Source organism: Atheta coriaria, unplaced genomic scaffold (assembly GCF_025399875.1).
Source record: "Atheta coriaria isolate IRGN ID8LTWV9N9 unplaced genomic scaffold, Caltech_Dcor_3.1 hic_scaffold_10_pilon, whole genome shotgun sequence".
NCBI lineage: Eukaryota > Metazoa > Arthropoda > Insecta > Coleoptera > Staphylinidae > Dalotia > Dalotia coriaria.
In genome coordinates, this window is record NW_027045452.1 from 9,374,108 (window position 1) to 9,402,102 (window position 27,995).

Consider the following 27,995-nt stretch of genomic DNA (forward strand, 5'->3'; position numbering starts at 1 on the left):
GTGTGTTGTTGGCTGGTTTTTCTCTCTACACGGTTGTATATATGTTATTTTGATTACTGCACACACGTCGCTCATCGATACGCTCATTTTCATTTTAATTTCGTATCGCATTCCGTGACGCGTCGCGCTTTTCAACATTTATATTCCGCGTGCGTCGTTAGTATTCATTAAACTCGCATATAATCCGTGCATTATTATAATTTATACTTCCACACAATACACGCGCGTGCCGTGCATGATAATATTATAATAAATAAAATAATAAAATCAATTTTATTTTGTCAATTCAAAGGAGCAATCCATGAAAATATTAAAACATTAAAAACAAATTTTCACAAATAATAAATATCACGTCATGGGTAAGAAATACAGCAAACCAAAAGACCAACACAGATCATCCTTCAACCCGGATGATACCCTCGAGGGTGAGACAATCAACATCACTCCGAGACATTCCCCAGTCCAAGATGGCCGCTCAACGGCTAGTCGGCCTTTGTACCCAAAATCAAAAAGTAAAGCTTTTCACTTTCGACGTGCCAGCAAGAAAGCCACTGCGAAAACCATGGATATCTACCGACAGGAAATCTCCACCAATGACCATAAATTATCCTTAGAGGAACTGGAATTCAAATACCGCACGAGTTTAACCGAGGGATTACCACGTGAACTAGCCGCACGCATGTTAGTAAAATACGGGCGGAATGAACTGGAAGCAGTTGCAACTCGTTCAATGTTTTTGGTATTCCTGAATTACATGTTCGGAGGGTTCGCTGCTATCCTCTGGGGAAGTCTAGCATTGAGTGTGATAGCATTCTCCATCAACTACACCATCCACCCTGATCAACTAGACGAGATGTACCTATCTATAGTATTATTCGTGATCCTGGTAGGCACAGGTGTCTTTGGTTTTATCCAAGAATACAAAAACAGTAAACTCATCGATAGCTTCAAAAAGATGGTCCCTAAAACCGCTACGGTGATCAGAGGAGGTGTGCTATCCAATGTAAGCGTAGAGGAGATAGTCCCCGGGGATTTAATCAGATTGGAAGGAGGAGATGTGGTCCCAGCTGATCTCAGAATAATAGAAAGTCATAGCCTGAAGGTAGACAACAGTTCTATCACAGGAGAAAGTGAACCCCAGACGAGATGTGTCAATGCAACCGATGACAACCCTTTGGAAACTGGTAACCTAGCGTTTTTCAGTACCAATGTCATCGAGGGAGGTGGTAAGGGTATAGTTATCGCCACGGGGCAAGCTACCCTAATCGGACACATCGCTACCTTAACTTCCGGATTAGCTCCGGAGAGCACTCCAATGAAACAGGAAGTGAAGAGATTCATCAAGTTTATTACTATCTACGCCATATGTGTTTCTTCTCTAGTGACTATTCTGGGGTTGTCAATGGGAAAAGAGGGTTTTGAAATGTTTATATATTTCATAGGTCTCCTAGTAGCTAATATCCCAGAAGCCCTTCTGGTAACAATCACTGCTTGTTTAACCCTGATGGCGAAACGAATGAGTAATAAAAACTGCATGGTTAGAAACATGCACGCTGTTGAGACCCTAGGTCAAACGAATGTAATCTGCTCGGATAAAACAGGAACCCTTACTCAGAACCGGATGACCGTATCACATATGTATTATGATAACAATATATTTGATGTGTTATCACCTACATATGTAAATGGTACGACTTATAATTATCTATACCTCTGCCGATGTGCGATATTATGCAGTAGGGCTACCTTTAAAGAAGCCCAGAGGACCATACCTGTGATGCAAAGGGCTGTCCTGGGAGATGCTAGTGAAACCGCTGTTTTGAAATGCATGGAACTCTTAACCCGCAACACAAAAAAGACCAGGAAAGAATTCCCGAAAATCTTTGAGATACCCTTCAACTCCGCGAATAAATACCAACTATCAATCCATAAACGACCCAATGATGATTATCTCCTTTTGGTCCTCAAAGGAGCCCCTGAAAGGGTTATAGATAGATGTTCAAGTGTGATGATAGAAGAACACGAGTTACCCCTACTGGATTCCGAACGTAAGAGACTAGTAAACATCCTCATGGAGTTGGGATACATGGGAGAAAGGGTCCTGGCTTTTGCCGACCTGAAACTCCCCTCGGAATATACAGCAGATTATGAATTCTCTGACATGATCAACTTCCCTGTTACGGGTTTACGTTTTGTAGGGTTCATGTCCCTCATAGACCCACCTAGACCTGGTGTGCGGGAAGCTGTAGCAAAATGCAAACGAGCTGGAATCAGCGTAGTGATGGTCACAGGTGACCACCCAGTAACAGCCATGTCCATCGCGAGGAAAGTAGGTATAATCTCTCCGGAAAATGACACTGTACAAGACATAGCAAAACGAAGAAAGATTTCTGTAAGTCAGGTGATACCCCAAGAGGTGCAAGCTTGTAAAGCTTGTGTTATACCAGGGTATGATATGCGGAAGATGACCGCTGGGGAATTGGATGAGATTGTTCAGAGGTATGAGGAGTTGGTCTTTGCTCGCACCAGCCCACAACAAAAACTACAAATTGTAGAAGCCTATCAAAAAACAGGAAAAATTGTAGCTGTAACCGGAGATGGTGTGAATGATTCCCCAGCTTTGAAGAAGGCTGATATAGGTATAGCCATGGGTATCTGTGGATCGGATGTATCAAAAGATGCTGCGGATCTTGTTCTATTGGATGATAACTTTGCTTCTATTGTTATGGGTATAGAAGAAGGTAGGATCATCTATGATAACCTCAAAAAGTCTATCGCCTATATCCTAACCTCAAACATACCGGAAGTGGTACCTTTCGTGATTTATCTTATGTTGGGGACACCTAGAATCATCACGGTCATAGCAGTGTTGATCCTGGATGTGGGTACGGACCTCTGGCCAGGGATAAGCCTCGCCTATGAACCCGCAGAGAGTGATATCATGGACAGACCTCCTCGGGACCCTAAATTTGATAACCTCGTTGGAATGAAACTGATTCTCTTCTGTTACCTGAATATTGGTACTCTACAAACGTTTGGGAGTCTGGCATCGTATTTTTTCACCATGGCAGAATATGGGTTTCTCTGGGACAGGTTGATAAATATCCAGGATGAATGGTATTCAGAATCTAATGCTATTTATGATTCGTACAATGTGGAATGGACGCATGAGGATCGCATGACTTTGGAACGCATGGGTGTTTCGGCGTACTTTTTGGCGCTGGTGGTTACACAGATTTCGGATTGTCTTATCAGTAAGACGAGGCGATTGTCACTGGCCCAGCATGGGTTTACTAATGGAGTGATGATCAAAGGATTGTTGTTTGAGGTGTTGTTGTCAGCGTTTGTGGTTTATTGCCCCTATATTAATGTCAAGCTGGGTTTTCATCCGGTTAACTGTTATGTGGTCATGTGCCCGGTGCTGCCGTTTGCTGTGCTGATTTTTATCTATGATGAAATTCGGAAGTATATCATTCGACAGAATCCGGATGGATGGTTTTATCGGAATACTTATTATTGAAGAAGAAAAAATGAAGAATTTTGTGTTTTTGTCAAATTTGGCAACAGAAAACACTCTGTATCTCGTGATAGAAGAGAGTAATTTGGGGTTTTTCAACGGTGGAATATAATAGAAGAGACCCATTTCAATATCAGCACCCTTTAGACTATTTAGGTATTTGGAAGAGCCCTAAAATGCCCTGGAAAACTGTTTTTTCGTCAAAATTTTACAACTTCAGAAGAAAACACCTTGTATGTCTGGTAAAAATTGGACAATTTCGGGTCTGTCAACGGGATATAATAGTTTTCGAACCCTTCTAGAAGATGGGCAAAGTTCCCACCTTTTAAACCCTTGGGAAGTACCTTTAAATTATCAAAAATGAACAATTAGGCAAATTTTACCAAGTTTTGCATGGAAAACACCCGGTATCTTCGGTATAAATAGGACAATTTTAAGTCTGTCAACGCAATATTATAATTCTCGAGCCGCCCTACAAGATGCCCAAACTTCCCACCTTTTAAACCCTTGGGAAGTACCTTTAAATGGACAAAAATAGACAATTTTTGCAAATTTCACCAAATTTGCGTAGAAAACTCCCCGTAACTTAGGTAAAAATACGAAAATTTGAAATCTGTAAACGGTATATAGTAATTTCCGAGGTTCTCTACAATATCCGCACAGTTCCCATCTTCTAAACCCTTGAAAAATACCTTTAAAAAACAAAAAAAAAAACAAATTTTTTTGCAAAATTTACCAAATTTACATGAAAAACACCCTGTATATCCAACCTAACCTCACATAAAACCCAATAAATAGCAAATTTCCATGCTGAAAATACTTGTGGACACATTGTACGTTGATTTCGAACATTAATTACGACGTCGTTAGGATTTTTATTTTTATTGCGCGACCTCATCCAGCGATCGCGTTTCCTCCGCGCGCCGGCTCCGCCAGTTTATTACAATACTTAGCATGCACTTAATTTTCGTTTGCCGGCGGGCGCGCTTTATGAATCGCATCGATCGACGCCGGCCCAAGCCGTGGCACACAACGATCATAATTAAGGTGGTGCGCGGCGCGGTCAGAAGAAATCGACTAGTCAACCGGTGAAGTGAACGCTGACGCGGCACAAAAAGCGTAAAACTTAATACGTGTAATTACGAATATTAGTAATATTATATTACCGCGTTTAGTGTAATTGCTCTCGACGGGTCGGCCGATAATAATATTCTGCGTTGGGAAAAATCCAACGCATAAACTAAATTAATTAAAATTTAATGGCGAAAATTATGTAATTAATAAAATAATTTCATGATTTTTTAAAAAATAAATAAATTTTGATTTGATGCCGAATCAGGAAAATAAAATCTATTGATATTGAAATATTAATTTTAGCGTTTAAATTATTTTATTTTAATGACGGCGAATATGCAATATTTGCGCAATTTCGTTATTAAATATTAATATTAATTAATACGAAAGTAAATGCACGATTTCGAAATCGACATGCGATGAAATTCCCGGATATATCAAATATTAATATAAATAAATATAAAATGTGCGCCGCTAACAAATACACACACTGCGCGCGCGGAGAGCGTATAAATTCGCAATCGGTGTTTATTTATTTATAATTGACATTCGGTCCGCCATTGAAAAGCGCGCGGCGTGTTTTTGTTTTTGTTGCACCAGCGAATAATTGAAAATTGATTAATTTGTGTTTTGTTTTTGCAGTATTACGAAATGTCGTATGGACTCAACGTCGAAATGCACAAACAGGTATGAATTTATTCTATTTTGTTTTATTTATATAAAAATTATTATTATAAACACTGTATGTGCGTGTGTTAAGTTTTGTGACGTCATTCGGAGTGGTGCAAAGTGACGCCGAAGTTGCAAGTCATGCGTTGCAGGTTACAAACACTTTTCGTGCAGATTACGAAGCGGCGCGCGTATTGTCATCGTAAAAAATATAATAAACGGCGAGATCCTACCTGGATAAATCGATTCGCAGCGTTTGGGACTGTCGCACGGTGATTTCACACTGGTTTTTTTTCAATAAAACTCGCGGAGCGTCTGCACGACCCGCACGCCGGCTGATGCTGTGATTGTCAAAGGGGGAAACCGTTGCGCGGTTAATCGCCGCGAGCCGATGATGCACGAAGTGTTATTTGAATAAATTTAAAAGAAAAACATTAAAAAAACATTAAAAACTTAATAAACAATTAAGAAATCATTATAATTTAATTTTTATATGATTTTTAATAAGATTTTAGTTGATTTTATGTGAAATCATTAAAAATTATTTAAAAAAGTAAAAAATTTTATGTTAGGCAACCAAACACTTACCAAGAAAGAAACTGTTGATACACCAAGTGTCACATGAACCTAAAACAGTTAAAAACATAAAAAATCATTAAAAAACATTAAAAATCATAATAAACAATTAAGAATTCAATATTATTTAATTTTATAACATTTCCAATAAGATTTTAACAAAATTTTACCTTAAAACAATAAAAATCCAATTAAAATGTAAACAATGTTAACGTTAGGCAACCAAACACACTCCCCTATAATTCAAACCGCTACAAACTACAAATGTGTATCCTTTTATTTCGCAAAGTTAGATTATCTTCAATTCGAGAAACTCTCGAATTAAGTTATTCCGCTCGCGTGCGAGGGTAGGACGTCGAAGATCTTGCTCGATTGAACGAAATCGTGACACGAATAACTCGTTTATTTGCGATTCGCCGCACGGGAATCATCCCCATCGCGCGCACTTACCTGGCTTCGTATTCGGCGCGCATTCCGTGTGAGGTTAGAATGTTAGGTCGACGATGAAGAGAAGATACGTCGGAGTTTTCCCCTCGTAATGACGCGGCGATTTCGTATGCGACGCACGTGTCGCCATCTCACTCCACAGGGGAGAAGTTGGTCTTAAATCGACGCAAACATAAGTGGGATTTGTGTTCGCGTCAAAAAGTAACAGTACACTTGGTTGCCTATCACTTTTTACATCTAACAAAGCAAAACATGCAATTTATGCTTTAAAATATAAAAGATCGTTTGGTGAATGTTTACTTATGCTTCACCGCTGTTAAATGGGGTGGAAAGGTCGAGTCGAACCCTTCGGCACGTGTCCGACACGCGTACACAAGTGCCTGGCTGAAATTTTCCACTTCCGACCCTCGGATATCGAAATTTTATGGATTGTTGACTATAGGCAACCAAATATACATCCAGCGAGATGTCGACTTTGTACTGGTGTACTGCGGGTGGCGTGGCTTTGGTGGCTTGCATGCGCATAGTGCATGCACGATGCACAGTTGTTGCGGCGGCGGTTTTGCGGAGGCGGTAGCCGCCGACGGCGGCATGCGGTCATGCGGCCGCCCCCCTTCCGCCTCCACAAACCACAACTGACCGCTTGGATAATACCTATTTTAACAAATTTCACAATCACAAAATGGCCGAATCTGAAATCGCGTGACTAATTTTCATATCGCACACAAGCGATCTTAACGACCACGAAAGGGGGCGGCGATTGTTCAAGTTTCGTAATCGTAATCACGAAAAATGTCATTCGTAATGTTTGCATCGCATGCAACCCAACATACACTCACAAACTGCTTCATTTTCATTGCTATGATTTACTTAACATAACATAACCTAACCTAACCTCAAAATTTAAATTCCGCCATTTTGTTTTCATGTGAAATGTCATTGGCGTGTATTTAGTGGAGAATTATGCACGCAGAGAAGAAAATGGGTTAATACGTGCGGTAAACAAGCGTGGGGGTGGCGTAAGCCGCGGGGGCGGCAAGGTGGCGGACACAATCGCGCGTGTTTAACGTTCGGCTCGACCGGGCGTTTGCTTTCGAGGGTTGTTAGTCGACGGCTAATGCTCTACATCTACACCACCCTCTTTACGCTCCCCCCCCTTTTCCCCCTCTCCCTTCATCAACATCGGTCGTGTTTGTTCGCGCGCGCCGGTCGAGGAACTCGCCAACTCAAATAATTTACCCTCGACCGACAAGAGCAAGACGCCTCTGATAATATATTTATTCTAGGCGTAGAAAATATCAACATACACTATGTCCATGCAACATAACCTAATTTATAATCTATTATTATTTACAGACTGAAATAGCAAAGAGACTGAATGCGATAATCGCGCAGATTTTGCCATTCCTGTCACAGGAACACCAACAGCAGGTGGCATCTGCCGTCGAGCGTGCGAAACAAGTCACCATGACTGAATTGAACGCCATCATTGGGGTGAGTTACAGAAACCTGTAATTTTTTGACGTTTTTACAGGTTAATCGTAAAAATTTTAAAAGCGCTCAAGTTTACATCCGTGCATAAAACGTGCAACATATTCCGCTGGCGTTTTACAACCCTCTTAAAATATTTTATATACAATGTGTCCTTAATACGTAAAGTTGCAACGCGTAAATGAAAAGCTTGCAACTGAATTATTCCGATATTAAAATATACTACACTCGTAGTAAAAAGGGATGAAACACCCCTGAGGGAAATGTGGAGTGCGCACAACGACCGGACGTAAAACTAAAAAGATAAAAGCGATAAACCGCCGTGTGGGAAGTAAAAATAAAAATAAAACTAAACGGGCTGAAGAAGGATGCTTTTATGGTTGCCTACTTAAACATCAAGAGACACACTGTATATTTATGATGTTTCGTGTGTGATTTTCCAGCAACAACGGCCAGATCTTCCACGTTTATTACAACAAATGCACGCGCAACAACTGCCAGCGCATGCAGCGCCACCTATCCCCATGATGCCGCATCCAGGCCTCGCGGGAGCTCCGCCCAGCTCAGCGGCGAGTCTATTGGGTCTGTCAGGGGCGCTGGGAGCGCCTGGTCAACACCCACTGTCGATGCTTGTCAAACCGGAGTTGCATCGACCTGATGACGTCAAATCTAATAGCGGTAAGTTATAAAACACTCTGTATATAAAAAAAGTTTTTGTTTGGGGAGTGTTTAAAGGGTTGAATCAGCAGTGTTTTCGTTTTAATCACCCGGCAAATATTTATCCGCTAAGTGGCTTCCGGTTTTTAATGAGTGCAGCCCTTTTCGCCGCCCCCGATGATTATTAGGAACAAAGTTAAATATTTACACCCTCCGCACGGGGCGAAACAAATTGAAGGGATGATTCTGTGTCGTTGTCTTTCATCCCTTAAATATAAAGAAGGAAAAACTTCTGCCGCCCCGCCGAAAATGGTAGAAGAATGCGTAATGAGGAAAACGCTAAGCGTTATTAAAGCAACCCCTCGAGGCGCGTATTCCACCCTCTCTTTTTCTTTTGAGGCGTTTTAAATGGCGCTTACGTTTAGGGGTGCACGCCGCCCCCGCAAATAAAAAGGAAATCCTGGAATCTTACGAAAATCAATAGTCTTGGAGCTGGAGGATGAAAAGAAAATGCAAATGAAAACTGCTCACTCTCTTATTCCACCCCCCCCACCCCCCTACAACCCCTGCGGGGGTTGTGCGCAGTAGGGGTGAATTAATCAAGGACCGTCGAAGACGCCAGCCAGCGCGTAATAAAAGATGAAAGTCGGGAAAATAATTTGTAAAGTGATCGAGACATTAAATTATATTCCGTTTAGGGGTTGCAAGACGCATTTCACCCTCTTTTGCGGAACAAAAAAATCAATTTACGCAGGCACGCAGAGGGGATGACCCTCTTTTACCCTCTTTAAAACTCCTCCACAGTCTTATAATCTTAAAATCTTAAATATTTTTTCCGTTTGGAAGTTTTGGGGTGGGTTTGAGTTTGACGTGTATAAGTAAGTACAAAGAATGGCTTTAGGGGTGCAGGGGAGCATAATAAAGAACGATGGGGTGATAAAAGCATTAGGAAACCTTTAGAGGGAAGAAACCAGCGTGGAATTAAAATAAAACTTTTTTAATAGGATTATTATATGATTATCTATGGTAGGCAACTGAAAACACATGATGTGTTATAGGTTGCATAGGTTATAACATAACATCATAATATAACCATTTAAAAATTGATTTTTTGCTTTTTAGCAAGTGTTTTTAGTTATATTATGTTGTTTTACTATAGGCAACCTAAAACACATGATGTGCTATGTTTTGCTTAGGTTATAACATAAAAACATAATGTAACCTTTTTAAAAAAATGATTTTTTCCGTTTTTAGCGCGTGTTTTTACTTATTTTATGTTATTTTACTATAGGCAACCTAAAACACATCTTGCGCTATGGGTTGTATAGGTTATTATGTAAAAACATAATGTAACCTCTTTAAAAAATGATTTTTTTGTCTTTTACCGCGAGTTTTCACTTATTTCATGATGTTTTACTATAGGCAACCAAAAATATATGATGTGCTATGTGTTGCATAGGTTATAACATAAAAACATAATATAACTTCTTTAAAAAACTGATTTTTTTGCTTTTTAGCGCGTGTTTTTAGTTATTTTATGTTATTTTGCTATAGGCAACCTAAAACACATCTTGCGCTATGGGTTGTATGGGTTTTTATGTAAAAACATAATGTAACCTCTTTAAAAAATGAATTTTTTGTCTTTTACCGCGAGTTTTCCCTTATTTCATGATGTTTTACTATAGGCAACCAAAAACACATGATGTGCTATGTGTTGCATAGGTTATAACATCATAACCTAATGTAACCTTTTAAAAAAATGATTTTTTCTGTTTTTAGCGCGTGTTTTTACTTATTTTGTAATGTTTTACTATAGGCAACCTAAAATACAACATGTATTATATGTTGCATAGGTTATAAACATAAAACGCAGTGAAAGAATGATTTATTTCTCCTTTAGGGTGAGTTTTAAGGTTTCAAGGGGGTGGTAAGTGCTCGTACGAGCGTGTCGCATATAAAAGTGTCACTTCTCGACGCGCACCCTCTTTGAGGAGAACAATCTGGCGCTCACCCCTCGAATGAGACATAGGTTATGTTAGAGTCGATGTCGGAGTAAAGTGTAAAGTGTCAACGCTCGAAGGGGAACGCATCGTTTTTTATTTTTCCTTTTTTTCCCTACGCCATGAACACGTAACACATTCCGAACGGAATTTGAGCGTACTCAAGTGTAAACATCCCGGAAAAATCAAATTACCATTTTTATACAGGGTGTTCTCTCATTATTATTATAAAAATAATTGGAATTTCATGTTTTTTGGTTTAAAAATTAAAATTTATGTTGGAAATGCAGAAAATGTGTTCAAACAAGTTCTTGTGCATCCCACCCGATGTTATACGTGTAGTATTAGTGGGGGGCGGTTTGTTTGAGCACGTTCTCGTTGGGTTTTGTAGATTTTTCTCCCCGCACGTTGGCGTTTTGTACGTTTTCTCTCAATTGTTTGCGTTTCTCTCGCAATTGTTTCATGTTCCCGGCGTGTCGTGCGATTGGCCGCCTCCACCTCTTGCACCTGCGAAACCTGCATCGCCGCCATTTCCGGATTGCACCCTCTCGGGACGTCGCCATGACTACCCTTCCACTGTGAGCAGGTATCAACTCGGCGGAAGAGCGTCACGTGAGTACCTACTACAAGTTTATTAACGCAAAAGAACAAAAAATACAAGAATTAAGGGATGAAAGGGGGTGGAAATTCATTTAAGGGATGAAAACTTTAAAAAAATCAAATTTTAACATAAAAACATGATTTTTATATGAAATTTTATGAAAAAATTATTTCGGGTTATTTTTTGATGTTTTACGTCTATTAAGGGTAGTTCCATAAGAGTTAAAGTCAATTTAAGGGATGAAATGTAAAAAAAAATCAAATTTTAACCTAAAAAGTCATTTTTACATCAAAAAAATTAAAAATTTATGAAAAAAATCATTTTGAGGTTATTTTTTGCCATTTTACGTCCATTAAGGGTTGTTTCCAAAGGGTGAAAGTCAATTTAAGGGATGAAATGTACATTTTTTTCATTTTTTCTTATTTTTCACTAAAAAATCATTTTAATGTGATTTAAGGTTAAGTTTTCCTAAAAACAAAATTTTTGAGGTTAAGTTTTGAAAATGACACTTTACTTAAGGGTAGTTTTGGTAGATTGAGTTGTTTAAGAGTAGAAACTGTTTAACAACGGGGTGTTAAAGTGGCATCCCTCTTGGCGTGTGCGTCGAGTCGTACAACATTTCAGGGGGGTGTAATTGCACCTCGAGGGCGTCGTTTCCCGCCACCCCTCGACATCCCCTCGACGCGAATCATTTTGCACCTTGCGACATACACACATAAACATAAACATACAATATGTCCACGGCGATAATAAATACTAATTAAAACTTATTTTTAAATTAAGGGTTGTTTTTATAAAGGGGTGGTTTTTAATGGGGGGCGGGTGAGGTTAATTAAATATGTGACTTGCCAAGGGGAAGCATAGCACATTTTCACTCTTCGAGTGGTAATTACATTCCGCTCTGTCGGTTTCAACCCTCGTTTCCGCCGCCGCCGCCCCCGCAACCACCCCTCAAGTCGTCTTTAACTTCTCATTCAACTTTGACTCTCGCACTCCTCGTGTCAACTCAACTCGAATCGGCGAGGCGAGGAAATATTCTCGAGTGTAATTAATATTATCATTACTGCCGCCCCCGGATAATAAGGGTGCGTGTAAGGGGTTGAAGAAAATATAAACATACAGTATGTTTTGTGTAAACTAATGAATTAAATATTTTACTTTTTATTTTTTTTATGAAATTTTTTGTATCACCCTGTATAATTTTTTAGGGGTTGTTTTCACCCCTAGAGTGTTGGATTATTAACAAGCCCCGCACATTCGTATCTTTATCTCTGTCTGACGTTTTCTCCACAACCCCCACTCAACTTTTACATCCTAAGGGTAGATATGGCGGCGGCGGCGGAGGCGGCGGACCAAAGTCTAGCCGCGCGCGTGAGATAAAGAGAAAAACAGTCTGTTTCTACTGGAGGTGGTGGTAGAGTTGGTGCGGTGTGTGTGTGTGTGAAGAGATAGGGTGGGGTTGTGCCCGGGGGCGGCGACGTCGACCGAGATGTCGGTCTTGTTGCCTTGCCGTGACCGCAACCGGCGGCGACCGCAACGCGCCAGACTCTGCTGCTGCGTCGAGTTTACATCCACGCCGCCGCCACCGCCGCAAAGCCACCCCTCTCGGGCCCGGATTCAACCCTCAAGGTCTCGCCGCCGCCGCCGCAGCCCGACAATCCTTATCTTACTGTTTCGGGGGGCGTTTAGCGCAAACCGCATATTAATTTTACTACCGGATGCAAATTTAACATTGAAAAATTAAACTACCCCTAAATTAACCCGGAAAACTACCTTTTTTAAGTGTCATTTGAGTAGATATCATAAAAAACGATACGATTTCCACATTGTCGATGTTTTTATAACCTGATAGAACAAAAAAACACAAACCGGAAAACCGGAAAACTTATTACTTTTACTCTTATGCGACCGGGAAAAGAAAGATAATAATCGTAAAAAATCGCTGACCAAGGGCAACTTTACGAAACTGGAGTTTATCACTATCATCCCCCCGAAAACCCACTCTCACCCTTAACATCTTCGTGTATTATGTGTTAGGGGATGAAATTCCGCATCTTGGAATTTCCATCTTCCAACTTTCCGACAAGTTAACTTCCTTTACAAAGTTCTTCCCGCCGCATTGGAAAAGTACGAAATGGGGGATGGAAACCACCCCAACGGCGCGCGAATGGAAATTCCGGGAAACTCGAAATAAATTTCAATTAGCAGCGGGGGTGGTGTGCGCGGCAAGTCACTTAATATTAATTAAAATCTTTGCGAGGGTAGATCTCCCGCACACACATCCTCACCCCGGGGTGTAATTGTTGACTTGGGACACACTGTATGCGTACGAAGCGGATAAAGTGGCGAGGAGGACCCAAATCAAATTACCCACTCTCGTGGGACCATCTGAAGGAATACAGGCAAAATAAGGGTAGTTTCCGGTTTTCCGGTTTCTGTATTTCCGCATTTTCGCAGAGGGATTTTTTATATGCGCACGGATAAAATGTCGATAATTATCTGCGCCTGACGCGTATTAATTAGTGCAGGCGTTTTCCAGTTTTCCGCTTTCCGTTTTCATCCCCTTTTCGCGCGCCCCTAGTTACCTTTCATGCTCCGCGCGCCTTTTCGTTGAACGGACGCGTTGAACCCGTGAAAAAATTGCTTTCATCCCCCTAACTTAACATCGACGGGCGTTGGGGGTGGCAAAAAACGGAAAACCGGGATTTTACTTTGAAAAACAAAGGCGAGCGTAAAATCAGCGAGATTGCGATGCATAGACACGCACAAACAACCCCGGAGGGTTAATGGTTAAAAAAGAGGAGAAAAATATTTCCCTGCTGCCCCCGCTGCCGCCCCCAATGGAAATATGTATTGAAATTCTGCATCCGGATGGGTAAATCACGAATTTATCACCGGTGTCTTGGCGCGTGTTTAACGCTAAACGTAAACGCAGTAAACTAAAGCCCCAAGGGTGGTGGGGGCGGCAATGGGGGTGGTTGGTGGGTGTGAGGGTTGTGGTGGTGTCGCTCGCCTCGGCCGATTGTAGTCGCGCGGGTTGCGGCGCCTCGCTCTCGGCTCTATTAACCGAAACCGCAGGAACTCGGTCGACTTTGCCGCCCCCGCTCGGCGCCTGCTCGGTCCCTTCACACCGCAGCCACCCCTAACCGCGCCGAGCTTGCTTTCGCAATTCGCGTTTGCATTTAGATTCGGCGCACGCAAATGTGATGCGATCGCGCATTCCGGACACATTCCGGAATTACAACACCCAGCGGTACGACACAAGGTTTTAAACAAAGTTTTTTGCTTGTAACTTTTGTAAAAATTATCCGATTTTGTTCAACAAGGGTTTAACTTAGAGATAATTTAATTATCTTTTGTTTAATGTATGGCACTTATGTTTTTCCGGAAGGAAACAACCGGAAATCTTGTAAAATGTACAAAAATTACTTTTTTACCTTTTTTATATAAAAAACGTCTGTAACTTTTAAACTAAAAATGTCACAAGAAGGTTTTAAACAAAGTTTTTTGCTTGTAACTTTTGTAAAAATTATCCGATTTTGTTCAAAAAGGGTTTATCTTAGAGATAATTTAATTATCTTTTGTTTTATGTATGGCACTTATGTTTTTCCGGATGGGAACAACCGGAAATCTTGTAAAATGTGCAAAAATTACGTTTTTTATTTTTGTATTTAAAAAACGTCTGTAACTTTTAAACTAAAAATGTCACAGAAAAGTATTTAACACAAAAAACTTGCACAATTTCCCAATGAATCCATTTCCGTTTAAAATCTTGAAATCGCTGCACCAGTTCCCGAGTTATAAGCGAAAATATAAAAGCGTGTAATCCTTGGAAACAAAGTTGTAATCTCTTGAAACTACTCGTGCAATTCTACAACTTCCGGTCTTATTCTTACTTGGCAGCGCTGGAAACATTTGGCACTCACCTCATTTAGTGGATTATTAACAGTGCTCGGCGGCGGCGGCGCCGATTCGTGCGTTTCACGCTCTCGCCAACTCAACCGCCCCCCGGTTGCGACGCCGACGTCCATTTATTTCCACTTATAAGTTACTTTAATGTGTCGTCTCGCACTCACAGCGCGCTTTTCTTACACTTTTCCGGTGATAAATTTCTCTGGAAAACCGGAAAACTCTTTGTTTCCGTAAATGGTGCGAAATACTGAGTGTGGTTGAAGTGTACTAGAAATTTAAAACAATAAATTCGTTTTAATAAAAACCGGAAAACCGGAAATAAAAATTAAAAAGCGGTATTTTGTATGTTTACAGAGAAATTCAATATCACCAGCGGAAAGGGAGAAGTATAGACCACGAACGCCACAGGAACCCGACCACAAGAAAGTCAAAAAGGAGGAAAAGGACATGGGTCACGTAAGTATGAAAGTACGTACTAAAATGTCAAAACTTTCATTATTACTAACATATAAATAACCTAACCTCACTCCTAAACCTCTAATGTATAATTTTAAGGTTAAAACACAAAATTTAAGGTTATGTGACATTTTCAGCATTCTGATGGTGAGAAATCCGATCAGGACCTAGTTGTGGACGATGCCTCCGAAGATCCGGTCTCACCTCCTAATGGTACAGCCTCCCCACGTGAAAATGGCATCGATAAACTATCATCTAAGAAAGAACATCCCGGACCTCACAGTCCACGTTCAGGCACATCTAGTAATGCATCAACACCATCAACCAAGAAACTTGATGGTGAGAAACCCACCACACCCATCAGCAAATCAGTAACACCTACAAGTGCGTCCGGGTCCAGCGCAGGCGGAAGTGGGCTTAAACCCGTTGTGAAACCACCTGCACTAGGACAATATCCGCCATATTTACCTGGGATGTCAAATGGTTAGTATAATATTCACGGTAAACCATTTGGGTACTAATTCTATGGGTTTTAGGAGGTGGTCCACATGATTTGCAAGCTGCAGCTGTAGCAGCCCAATATGGGGCTATGCACAACAGTCTACAACCTTCAATGAACAACCCTTACCCACGCCCACCATTGCAAGTTGCTTATGACCCACATGCACCAATGCGGGCACCGGTGGTACCTGGTATGGGTGGAATACCAGGTGGTAAACCGTAAGTTTTATGTTTTTATGGGTTTTAAGAGAGATTTGATGGGTTTTTGATGGTTTTAGAGCGTATTCCTTTCATGTGAGTGCCGAGGGACAAATGCAACCGGTGCCCTTTCCGCCGGATGCCCTTATAGGGCCTGGAATACCGCGCCACGCGCGCCAAATTAATACCCTTGGACATGGTGAGGTCGTCTGCGCCGTGACCATCTCCAATCCCACGAAATACGTCTACACAGGTGGTAAGGGATGCGTTAAGGTGTGGGACATCAGTCAACCAGGGTCCAAGAGTCCTGTTTCACAACTAGACTGCTTGGTAAGCCAACATAACCTTTAAAAACAACAAAAATATAAAATTTATAAATTTTTAGCAACGTGACAACTATATACGATCAGTAAAACTCCTCCCCGATGGTCGTACCTTGATCGTAGGAGGTGAGGCATCCAACCTCTCCATTTGGGACCTAGCTTCACCCACACCACGTATCAAAGCAGAGCTCACCTCATCAGCACCTGCGTGTTACGCGTTGGCCATCTCCCCGGACTCCAAAGTCTGCTTCAGTTGTTGTTCAGATGGTAACATCGCTGTGTGGGACCTCCATAACCAAACACTGGTACGGCAGTTCCAAGGTCACACAGATGGTGCCTCCTGCATAGATATATCCGCGGATGGTACCAAGTTGTGGACTGGTGGGTTGGATAACACCGTACGCAGCTGGGACCTGCGTGAAGGGCGGCAACTGCAACAACATGACTTCAGCTCACAGATATTCTCATTGGGGTACTGCCCAACTGGTGAATGGTTGGCTGTAGGCATGGAGAATTCAAATGTGGAGGTGTTACATGCTTCGAAACCGGATAAATACCAACTGCATCTGCATGAGAGTTGTGTGCTGAGTTTACGCTTCGCTGCGTGCGGAAAGTGGTTTGTTTCAACCGGAAAAGACAATTTACTGAATGCGTGGAGGACTCCGTATGGTGCTAGTATATTCCAGGTAACATAACCTTACATTAATCAAACATAACCTCAATTTAATGCTATTTTTCTGTTGGTTCTGTTTGTAGTCGAAGGAATCATCGAGTGTATTGAGTTGTGACATCTCCGCGGATGATAAATACATCGTCACAGGCTCCGGCGATAAAAAAGCGACGGTGTACGAAGTGATTTACTAAATCTCTGCACGGCAAATGCGAATGAAATACTCACGAACAATCTAGAAACTATAAACGTTAGTGATACTGTTACGCAGATGTAAGTAAGTGAATTTTGACGCAGACACAAGAATTAAATTTAACGAAATGTGATAATTTAATTGATAAGGCAGGACGTTTAAAGTGTATAAATAAATCCGTGTTTAAATCTATCTATGATTTGGGCGTGCGCGACAAGATGGCCGACGGACTTTGAGAATCTCTTGTTAGGTGATTCGAGGTATTAGCGACATAAGTTTCCGTTTCCACCAATGACACATGACAATTCAAGATGGCGCGCCACCCCCGTATTATGATTATTATTAAACAAATGTTGTTTACGACTTTATCACATGTATTATATAGTCTAGCTAAGAGATATTAATTGCATTCTTTCTGTTCATTTGTTTCTTTTTATTTGCTATGAAAAACAAGACGAAAATCAACACAATAAACGAATTAAAAATTGATTAACGATCAATGTCACCGAAGACAAGGTCCAGGGTACCCATTAGGGCAACCACATCAGCAAGGTAATTGTTTTTAGCTAAATGATTCATTGCTGCAAGGTGGGCATAGCCTGGAGGTTTGATTTTGACTCTGTATGGCTTGGAGGTACCATCAGAGACTATATAAACACCCATCTCACCTTTAGGGTGTTCTGTTGCTGTGTAGGTGGCACCAGGAGGCACTGTGAAGCCTTGGGTGTAGAATTTGAAGTGATGTATGGTTGCTTCCATTGATTTCTATGAGAAAATTGTTTTTTTGTAGTTTTTTGTAGTGTTTTAGGGTTATGTACACAAAATGGAGGGTTACCTTCATTTCAGCACGTGATGGTGGGACTATTTTATGATCATTGATACGTACGGGTCCCTCTGGCATAAGATTTATCACCTGGTCGATGATTCGGAGTGATTGACGCATTTCTTCCATCCGGACGAGGTACCTATCGTAACAATCACCATTGGTACCAATGGGGACATCAAAATCTAGTTGGTCGTAGATTTCATAGGGTTGTTGACGTCTCAGGTCCCATTTTATACCAGAACCACGTAACATCACACCTCTAACATAAAAATTATATAAAAACAAGAATATAGTGGAGTGGGGGTAAAATCTTACGAGCAACCCATGTTAATAGCATCATGAGCAGATATAACCCCGATATCTTTGGTCCTCTGTACAAAAATACGATTTGTAGTCACGACATCCTCAAGTTCATCAAATCGTTCATTCATTTTGGCCATAAGGTCCCATAAATCATCCAACCAACCAAGGGGGATGTCCTGTTGCACACCACCAACCCGCATGTATCCGGTATGCATCCTGGACCCGGACGCACGCTCCAGAAGCTCGAAAATCTTCTCACGTTCCTCAAACAACCAGAATAAAGGAGTAATTGCACCAAGGTCTAAGATATGTGAGACCACAGCTAGGATATGATTCAGAATTCGACAGATTTCTACAAAAAGGACCCTTAGGTACTTGGCACGTAAAGGAATTTCATCTGTGATGTTCAATAGCTTTTCTACTGCTAAGATATAAACATGTTCATTGGCCATTATGGAAATGTAATCCAATCGGTCCAGGTAGGGGATATTTTGATGGTAGGTCTTGTACTCCATTAATTTCTCAGTACCACGGTGTAACATCCCAATGTGAGGGTCTGCATGCTTCACAACCTTAAAATTTCATTAGGTTTTAGGTATAATTAGGTTAAAAAGTGATTTTTACCTCTCCTTCTAATTCTAACACCATACGCAGCACACCATGAGCCGCAGGATGGGCAGGACCAAAGTTAATAAAGGTATTCGCTAGTTTCCGCTCCCTGGGGACCAATGCCAGCTTCTGATTGTAGAAAATCTTCAACTGGTCGTTGATATCATCATCCGAAAACGGTAACGGGCGATTCCAGAACTTGAAATCTTCTGCATCTGGTACCCACTTCTTATAACCACGACACCCATGTATCCCCAAGAGTTTCTTACCACATCTTAAAAGATTAATCATATTCATGATTTTGTTTTTGTAATCTGAGATGTCAAAAAGGTAAAAATCAATAAATATTTGTTTTTGCTTGTTTTATTAACAAAATATCTAGAATAATGACATTGATGACACTGATTACTGTTCAGGGTGTGCTTGTTTATCAGCCATCCTTAGCGACCGGCGAGCTCGTTGTATTTGACGCCGTTTATGGCGGTGATCACGTTTTTGGAGACCATCATGCAGTAGTGGCCGGGCATTGAAGGTAAATAGAAATTTTTTAAATGATTTTTTGTTGTTTTTTGTTGATATCTTGGAAAGTATATGAGATAATTTAAAAATTCTTTCAGGAGGTTAAAGATGGTTAAATTCTGTATAAACTGTAAAAAGAATTAGGTGTGGTATTGTTATAAATAAAAAGTTACACGGCTTTAAAGTTGTTAAATTGTTTATGGAGTTATTAATTAGTTTTTTGATGATAATTATGGTTTAAAATGAGTTGTCATTCAATTTTTTTCACTGAGAACATACAGAATTTAATTCTGAATAGATTACAAAAAGAATCATCATTCTATCTTAATTACTTTAAAAGTTATAAACAAAAAACTAATCAAAATCATAAATTTCACTCTTCCTAACGTCTTTTTATGTGTTTCTCATGCTTCTAACCTCTTCCACGTATCCCCAAGAGTTTCTTACCATATCTTAAAAGATTAATCATATTCATGACTTTATCTGAGATGTCAAAAAGGTAAAAAATCAATAAACATTTGTTTTTGTTTGTTTTATTAACAAAATATCTAGAATAATGACATAATTGACACTGGTTACTGTTCAGGGTGAGCTTGTTTATCAGCCATCCTTAACGACACGTAATTATTCAACTGTTTCATCTTCAGCTTGCTCCACACCACGTAATTACTCAACCCAATCATCTGCGCAGCATTCAACGCTGCAGATTCCGGATAGATCACAGTGGAACACCCTAAACCTGAAGGTACATTCAAACTGCTCCAGATATCCATATCAACATTCTCTGCTTTCACCGGTGGACAATTAATAACAGGCAGAGCTGAATTACCACTAATCACAGGTCCCAACCCATTGGACCTACCTGCCACAGCAATAAACACCACCTTCAATGGTAAAGACTCATAGTACTTAATCATGCTCATTGTTTCCTTGGTTCCTTTATGTGCTGAAGTCACACGTACTTCTGCATTCAATCCTAGAGACTGACAATGACCTTGGATCTTCTTACAGTAGTCCATGTCACTTGGGCTACCCATGAGGATAGCCACCAGATGATCATTCGCAGGTGTGAGATGATCCAGTTGCTCAGCAACCCATTCAAAGTTACGCTTTACTGTGTCCAGGTCACTGCTGGTGACGTTTTTCAGGTTACGATAGACTTGCTTGTCAACCATCAGGCGTTTATCACCAGCTGGCCAGAGTCTCCATGAATCTGAATCAATAATATCAGCTAAGAGAATCTCACCGGATTCATCAACGCCGAATTCTATTTTCATGTCGATCAAAGCACAGTTTCTAGTAGCCCAGGCTTTTTCTAAAATCTCAAAAACCATTATACTAGTGGTTTGTAGGATTTCTACTTCAGCAGGACCAATATGGCGTCCATTGAATTTCCAATTGGCTGAGATGATTTGTTCTTCGGACCATTGTGGGTCATCATTAGCATCGTCCTTGAAAAACATCTCATGCTTAGGTGGGCTGAAGCGGTAACCTTCAGGTACACCCACATTGCGTTTCAGGAAGGACCCGGTTGCTAAACGACGTGTGACCCATTCAATTGGGATCATTTCACATTTCTTAGCGATGAATGCGCCATCTGATGCGAGTTTGAAGAAAGCTGTCTTCATTCCTGTGATAAATCAATAAAATTTTTTTAATGAAACAAAATGGCGGTTGTATGATGTGTGATGTAAGTTATGATGATGCTTGACCTTGATATCAGTTGACCAACATGGACAACATGTTGTTGTTGTTCACTTAGCGATAAGTTATCTGCTGAATGATGCAGTCGGCAACCAATTGATTGAACAATCAATTGTGTAATAAAGTTGTTTATCTCGGGACTTACCAACAGCGTTGAGGGTTTCGAAGACTTTTGCGTTGGTTTTGTTGGAGATGGCGCCCTTGCCGGCGAGCTCGTTGCATTTGACACCGTTCATTGCGGTGATGACGTCTTTGGAGACCATCATGCAGTGGCCGGGCATTGAAGGTAGGTCAAAGACCTGTTTGGTCTTTCCTTCGACGAGCATCTTGCCCAATTTGTGACCTCCAACTGTGAAATGGAATTTTTTAAATGATTTTTTGTGGTTTTTTGTTGATATGTTGGAAAGTATAAGAGATAATTTAAAAATTCTTTCAGAGGATTAAAGATGGTTAAATTCTGTATGAATTGTAAAAATAATTAAGTTTGGTATTGTTATAAATAAAAAGTTACACGGCTTTGAAGTTGTTAAATTGTTTATGGAGTTATTAATTAGTTTTTTGATGATAATTATGGTTTAAAATTAGTTGTAACTAAATTTTTTTCATTGAATAGATACAGAATTTTATCCTGAATAGATTAGTAAAAGATTCATCATTGTAACTTTAATAATCACAAAGTTACAAACAAAAAACTAATCAAAACCATAATTTTTCACTGCTTCTAACCGCCATTTCAATTCCCCTTCACACAAACAAGTTTTACGCGTCTTTTTACTGATTTCTCATGCTTCTAACCTCTTCCAACATTAAAAACCAACAAATCCAACCAAACCAAGCCTCAAATGAATGAAATTTACTTAAATTTATCATGCAGCATCGCATAATTATCAAATAATTATCTATTTACCTTCAGTAGCCATGATAATGCGTGTTGTTTGTAGGCTAATGAACTGAAACGAGCAAACCGCGCGTGCAGGAATGAAATGCACTGAAAAAGTAAGCGGGCGCGCGGCTACGACGTCGTTTATATGCCCACCAGCAGGAATCACTCCCACCTGTTGGATAATCGCGCTCGCGGTTATTCAAATATTGCGCGCGCATGCGCACATCACTAAACCGCGTCACAAAAAACATAAAAGGAAATAATTCCTTCAATTTATCAACAATCGACACCCAACTGCCGACAGAGCAAATTAGAATCTCAAAAGCTACGCAGTGAGTATTATAACACATAAATTTTTAAGTTTTTTAAAGATTTTTGTTTAAAAATTTGAAAAAAAAGTCAAAAACGCGTAAAAATGCGTAAAAACGTCATAAAATTATTTTTTACTATTAATATTATAATTTTTCCATTGAGAAGATAAATAAACGCAGTTAATAAACTCGTAATCACATGTGGTACTACTGGTGCTGATAACATTTGATCCCTTCACGCTGTTCAGTGTTATTTTGCATCATCCCGCTCTCGTTTTCAAATCGTGTCGAAAAATCAATCTTGCGCAATTCCCCGCACAGCATAACAACAGTTGTACACTACTTCCAGTCACTTCTAGTTTTATCTTCGTAGAACGCGGTTCTAATTGAAAATCTGAAAAATTTCCATTGATTTCAGCGGAAAAAAACAAAATGGACGAACCAAGCAGCAGCAAAGCGCACAAAGATGAGAAATACGTGCTGAAAGGTAAAAGATTGAATCGTGGTGTTACCACATCTGGTTTAACACATGAATGTGGCGTTTTTGGAGCTATTGGCACTGGTGACTGGCCGACGAATTTGGAAATCTCACAGATTATATGCTGGGGACTCGTTGCGCTACAACACAGGTAAAATATTCTTGCAAATGTTTCAATTTTTAATTGAATATATTGTGTTTATTCATCTTGTCAATCAAAATGTTGTGTTATGCAACCTAAAACACACTTTAAAACTGTAAGGTTATATTTTTGTTAGTTTTTTGATGATAACTATTGTTTAAAATAAGTTTTAAACAAATTTTCTTCACCAATTAATACAAAAATTAATTTTGAATCGATTAGTAAAAGAATCATCATTGTAAGTTAATTCGTTCAAAAGTTATTAACAAAAAATGATTTTTTACTTCTGATCAATCAAAATTTTACCTTATGCAACCCAAAATACATGTTTCAATATCCTGCTTGCAGAGGACAAGAATCCGCTGGAATAGTAACATCAGAAGGCCACTGCGCGAAACACTTCAACGTTTACAAAGGCATGGGAATGGTCAGTAACATTTTCAACGACGACGCCATCCGTAAACTGACTGGTAATCTCGGTATCGGGCATACTCGTTACTCAACAAGCGCCGCCAGTGAAACAATCAACTGTCAGCCATTTGTAGTTCACACTGCGCATGGCGCAATGGCCGTCGCACATAATGGCGAGCTGGTAAACTGCGACGATTTACGCAAAATGGTTTTATCCCGAGGTGTAGGCCTATCAACCCACTCAGACAGTGAGTTAATCACACAAGCTTTGTGTCTTACACCGCCAGAGGGCGAGGATGACGGCCCGGACTTCCCTGCAAGAATTCGCCATATGATGGAACTTGCACCACTAAGTTACGCGGTTGTAATCATGCTCAAGGATAGAATTTACGCTGTGAGAGATCCGTATGGTAACAGACCACTGTGTCTTGGTAAAATCCTACCAATAAACGAACGTAAGTTATAAAATTATAAAATACTCACCGCCATGATGTTTTTTAACGTTTTAGTTTCATTTTCCAGCGCTAGATGGCGAATGTGACGAATCACGCACCGCTGACGGCTGGGTAGTCTCCTCGGAATCCTGCGGATTCCTTTCAATCGGCGCCCAGCACGTACGGGAAGTCTACCCGGGTGAAATCATCGAAATGTCAAAAGAAGGCATACGCACCATTGACATCATCGGTCTACCCGAAGACAAATCACAATCATTCTGTATTTTCGAGTATGTTTACTTCGCACGCGCGGATAGTATCTTTGAAGGTCAAATGGTTTACAACGTGCGCCTGCAGTGCGGCCGTCAGTTAGCCATCGAGCATCCAGTCGAAGCGGACATAATCTCATCCGTGCCGGAAAGCGGCACAGCCGCCGCGCATGGCTTCTCACGCCAGAGCGGAATCTCATTCTCTGAAGTTCTGTGTAAGAATCGTTACGTGGGTAGATCGTTTATTCAGCCGAGTAATCGTCTGCGGCAACTGGCGGTGAATAAAAAGTTCGGCGCGTTGTCCGGCAGCGTCAAGGGTAAACGCATCATACTCATCGACGACTCCATCGTGCGCGGTAATACAATCGGGCCGATAATTCGTCTTCTGCGCAACGCAGGCGCGAAGGAAGTGCATATTCGTATTGCCAGTCCGCCATTACTGTATCCCTGCTATATGGGGATTAATATTCCTACAAGAGAAGAGTTAATCGCGAATAGGTTGAGTGCGGCTGAGTTAGCAACGCATGTTGGTGAGTATTATTCTAAAACATAACCTCTAATGTTTATTTCCATGTATAACTTCATATTTTGTTGGTTAGGTGCTGATTCCTTGCAGTATCTCAGTGTGGAAGGTTTGGTTAAAGCTGTCCGGAATGATATCAAGACTAAATCGCCAGCTAAGGTAGGACATTGCACTGCTTGTCTTACAGGAGAGTATCCCAATGGTGTGCCGACGCAGATGGACTGGTAAAGTTACCTGTTTTACCTTTTATTTACCATTTTATGTGTTTCTTCGCTTCTTGTTTCGAAAGATGTTGTTTATTATTAAATAGTAACGATTATAATTATGTACAGTACAAGCGGCTAGTAAGAGTTGGCAGTTTTGTGGTTTATTTGCGTGCGTTTGTTACGATTGCTTCGATTTCGGCGATTGATTTCGGACATTTTGAGCTGAGGACGATTGGTTCGCCATCTGTGATTAGCACATCGTCTTCTATCCGTATTCCTATTCCTTGGTACTCTTTAGGGACTTTCATCAGATGGTTTACGTAAATACCTAGAGCAAAAAGTAATTTTAGGCTTAGTTTTTGGTATTTTAAGGTTAGGTTAAGGTTTTGTCATGTTTTAACTTCGAAATATAACATTTTAGATTGTATTTTAAGGGTTTTGGGCCTTTTAAGTTGTTTTTTGGTGTTTTAGCCTTGGTTTTAACATTTTAAGGTTAAAAACTGCGAAATAACTTCAAAATATGGTTTTTTTGGTTTTATTTTAAAGGTTTTGGTGGGTTTTGAGTGGTTTTTTCTTGTTTTTGCTTCAATTTTCACATTTTAAGGTGAGAGACAGCAAGATAACCTCAAAATATAACATTTTAGCTTGTATTTTGAGGATTGTAGTGAGTTTGAAGTAGTTTTTCATTGTTTTAACCTCAAATTTAAGATTTTAAGGGTACACAATGCGAAATAACCTTAAAATATTACATTTTGGACAATATTTTAAGGTTATTAGTGGGTTTTAAGTAATTTTTGATGTTTTTTTAACCCAAATTTAACATTTTAAAGTTAGAAACAGCAAAATAACCTCAAAATATAACATTTTAGGCTGTATTTTGATGATTGTAGTGAGTTTTAAGTTGTTTTTCGTTGTTTTAACCTTAAATTTAACATTTTAAAGGTACACACTGCGAAATAACCTCAAAATATTACTTTCCAGGCAATATTTTAAGGTTATTAGAGTGTTTTAAGTAGTTTTTGTTGTTTTTTCCCAAGTTTTAACATTTTAAAGCCAAACACATCGTAATAACCTCAAAATACAACTTTTCACGCAATATTTCAACGATTTCAGCCGATTTTCACTAAATTTAAGGTTATAATCAATGTAATTACCTGGTTCTACAGTAATAATCATCCCTGGTTGCACTCCAATGTTCCTATTGACCAATGCAGTGTCATGCACATCCATCCCAAGGTAATGTGACACGTGATGTGGGCAGAACTCATACGCATCCTAACATAACCAAACTTTTACTCTTTTTTTCTTTAAAATTTTAGTAAATAACCTCTACCTTTATAGTATTTTGTAGACTAGTAGTTCTAGGTGTGAGACCAATCTCCTGCAGGCCTTTCCCTAACAACAAACACATCTCCTCGAACATTTTGTCTAAACTCACGCGATTGGCCAACATTTTAATGATGGCGACCTGCACACTCAGCACAACCTCATACAACGCGCGTTGTTCCTTCGAGAACTTTCCGTTGACAGGCCATGTGCGGGTAATATCTGAACTATAACCATGATATTCACAACCTAAAATTTAGTAAACACATTTTTATTTATAACCTCAAAAAAATTAATATAAAAAGTGATTTTTACCTGCATCCATAAGAACCAACTCGCCATCTTTGATTAGTTGATTATTATTGACATAATGAATGATTGTGGCACGATTCCCACCGGCAATCACAGGCGGATAGGCTAGAAACTCAGCGCCACGTATCCTACTCTCATAATCCACAGTGGCCAACAGATGGTGCTCATTGATACCTGGTTGTGAACTATTCATGCATTTCGTAATGGCGGCTGAGGCAATATCACACGATGTTTGCATTAAATCAATCTCTGCTTTGGATTTTATCAAGCGTATCTTATGAATTAGACTCTTGGGAGAATCCCAGACTTTTCCTTTGGTGTTTTTCGTGTAATCTCTTATCGCACTACTCACAGTTTCATTAGGTGTGAGGGTTAAGTCATACCAGAGAGATGTGGGTCTTTCTTTTGCTTGTTTTTGTAAATAATTCGAGAAATCCCAGACTGGGCGTGCTTCATCCACGCCGAAAACATGCACAGCTTCAGATGGGTCTGTTCTGGGACCATCCCACACCTCAGAGTGTTGGTCACGTTCACGCATGAATAACGTTGAATGATGGCGGCTTTTCTCAGGGTTTACATTGATTACAAGGCAGGTATCAGGTTCCTGGCAGCCACTTAAGTAGAGAAAGTCTGTGTTTTGTCTGAAGATGTAAGGAATCTTCTCGGACATGTAGGATTTACTAGCAGAGGGTATAACAATCTAAAAAAACATTAATTTTATGTGTTTAGTTGATGATTTGTGATGAAACACATTGATTTTTACCATGTGTGACTTGATATCTGAATGTTTCTTCTTCATCGCATCAATAACAAGTTGTGATAGCTTTTCTCGTCGGTTTGCCAACTCATCAGCGCTGATATTCGGCAGGACATGTCCTTTACTCACTAAATGAGGATGTGTAAGTGGTGTAGGTTGTCCAAAATTGCGTTGTTGGCCTTCATTTGTGTTAATCTGGCCTAGACTTTGATGCACTCTTCGGATCTGACCTAAAATCAACAAATTTCATCAATATATACAATGTCAATCATATTATGTGCTTGCTACCTGTGTGTGATGATAATTTATTGCTTATTTTGGCGAAGATTAACATTTTTCTTTGAAAACTGATTGGAAAAACACTCAAGAAAGTATGTGATGGTATTACTTATGGAATGTGAGGTTAAACTTGGGATTTGAATGAAATTTTTGTGATAATTTTGAATGTTTATTAATTTAAACACGCGTTGGGTGTTTTTACTAATAATTTGTAATCAGAATAATTGTAAATTAATTTGTGGTAATTTATATTCACTCAGTTTACTCAGGAATTTTCATACGGAAATTTTTAGAGGGATAATTAAATCGGAAGCGTTTGAAATTTTTATTGAAAAACTGACAAGATGACAAATAAACGCGGCTGACTTGAGAATATTAATCATATTAATGATTTTGGATTATCAGGGAGTGGTGTAGA

At 39.9% G+C, this 27,995-nt stretch overlaps 6 protein-coding genes and 2 long non-coding RNA genes across 10 annotated transcripts in view; 4 read left to right on the forward strand and 4 right to left on the reverse strand.

The window, feature by feature from the left end:
* LOC135800119 (uncharacterized) overlaps positions 1–5,618 on the reverse strand; it is a 34,088-nt gene extending 28,470 nt beyond the window's left edge. For both annotated transcript variants that reach the window (XR_010550107.1, XR_010550106.1), the window contains exon 1: positions 5,494–5,618. This is a non-coding gene — a long non-coding RNA (uncharacterized lncRNA). The remainder of the gene's footprint in view (positions 1–5,493) is intronic.
* The window catches only part of LOC135800108 (protein groucho-like), a 27,407-nt gene extending 9,633 nt beyond the window's left edge, over positions 1–17,774 (forward strand). Inside the window, exons 4-13 of one of the 2 annotated variants that reach the window (XM_065313230.1) lie at positions 5,234–5,278; positions 7,640–7,777; positions 8,218–8,452; positions 11,018–11,043; positions 15,299–15,412; positions 15,538–15,883; positions 15,937–16,120; positions 16,180–16,429; positions 16,485–17,108; positions 17,179–17,774. In XM_065313230.1, coding sequence (XP_065169302.1) covers positions 5,234–5,278; positions 7,640–7,777; positions 8,218–8,452; positions 11,018–11,043; positions 15,299–15,412; positions 15,538–15,883; positions 15,937–16,120; positions 16,180–16,429; positions 16,485–17,108; positions 17,179–17,286 — 2,070 coding nt within the window. In that variant the 3' untranslated portion in view covers positions 17,287–17,774. The remainder of the gene's footprint in view (positions 1–5,233; positions 5,279–7,639; positions 7,778–8,217; positions 8,453–11,017; positions 11,044–15,298; positions 15,413–15,537; positions 15,884–15,936; positions 16,121–16,179; positions 16,430–16,484; positions 17,109–17,178) is intronic. The other variant, XM_065313231.1, reaches the window with a different exon arrangement.
* LOC135801026 (sodium/potassium-transporting ATPase subunit alpha-2-like) lies at positions 212–4,800 on the forward strand. The gene has a single exon (XM_065314390.1). It carries the CDS (start codon positions 356–358, stop codon positions 3,518–3,520), a length of 3,165 nt encoding a protein of 1,054 aa, XP_065170462.1. The 5' UTR covers positions 212–355; the 3' UTR covers positions 3,521–4,800.
* Positions 17,695–19,320, reverse strand: LOC135800113 (NADH-ubiquinone oxidoreductase 49 kDa subunit-like). The gene is made up of 4 exons (XM_065313245.1): positions 19,039–19,320; positions 18,427–18,986; positions 18,121–18,370; positions 17,695–18,050 (listed from the first exon to the last, which is right to left on the reverse strand). Exons 1-4 carry the CDS (start codon positions 19,318–19,320, stop codon positions 17,775–17,777), a joined length of 1,368 nt encoding a protein of 455 aa, XP_065169317.1. The 3' UTR covers positions 17,695–17,774.
* On the forward strand, positions 18,974–19,360 carry LOC135800120 (uncharacterized). The gene is made up of 2 exons (XR_010550108.1): positions 18,974–19,111; positions 19,163–19,360. It is a non-coding gene; the product is annotated as an uncharacterized lncRNA (long non-coding RNA).
* Positions 19,361–20,059: 699 nt separating this feature from the next.
* Positions 20,060–22,307, reverse strand: Paics (PAICS bifunctional enzyme). The gene is made up of 3 exons (XM_065313246.1): positions 22,154–22,307; positions 21,392–21,595; positions 20,060–21,172 (listed from the first exon to the last, which is right to left on the reverse strand). The coding sequence occupies exons 1-3, from the start codon at positions 22,164–22,166 to the stop codon at positions 20,118–20,120; spliced, it is 1,272 nt and encodes a 423-aa protein (XP_065169318.1). The 5' UTR covers positions 22,167–22,307; the 3' UTR covers positions 20,060–20,117.
* A 28-nt stretch (positions 22,308–22,335) lies between these two features.
* LOC135800111 (amidophosphoribosyltransferase-like) lies at positions 22,336–25,034 on the forward strand. The gene is made up of 5 exons (XM_065313242.1): positions 22,336–22,461; positions 22,859–23,069; positions 23,409–23,926; positions 23,994–24,704; positions 24,774–25,034. Exons 2-5 carry the CDS (start codon positions 22,873–22,875, stop codon positions 24,923–24,925), a joined length of 1,578 nt encoding a protein of 525 aa, XP_065169314.1. The 5' UTR covers positions 22,336–22,461; positions 22,859–22,872; the 3' UTR covers positions 24,926–25,034.
* Positions 24,972–27,971, reverse strand: LOC135800112 (xaa-Pro aminopeptidase 3). Its single transcript, XM_065313244.1, has 6 exons — positions 27,587–27,971; positions 27,305–27,528; positions 26,545–27,241; positions 26,237–26,478; positions 26,058–26,178; positions 24,972–25,231 (listed from the first exon to the last, which is right to left on the reverse strand). Exons 1-6 carry the CDS (start codon positions 27,630–27,632, stop codon positions 25,065–25,067), a joined length of 1,497 nt encoding a protein of 498 aa, XP_065169316.1. The 5' UTR covers positions 27,633–27,971; the 3' UTR covers positions 24,972–25,064.
* Positions 27,972–27,995: the final 24 nt, after the last annotated feature.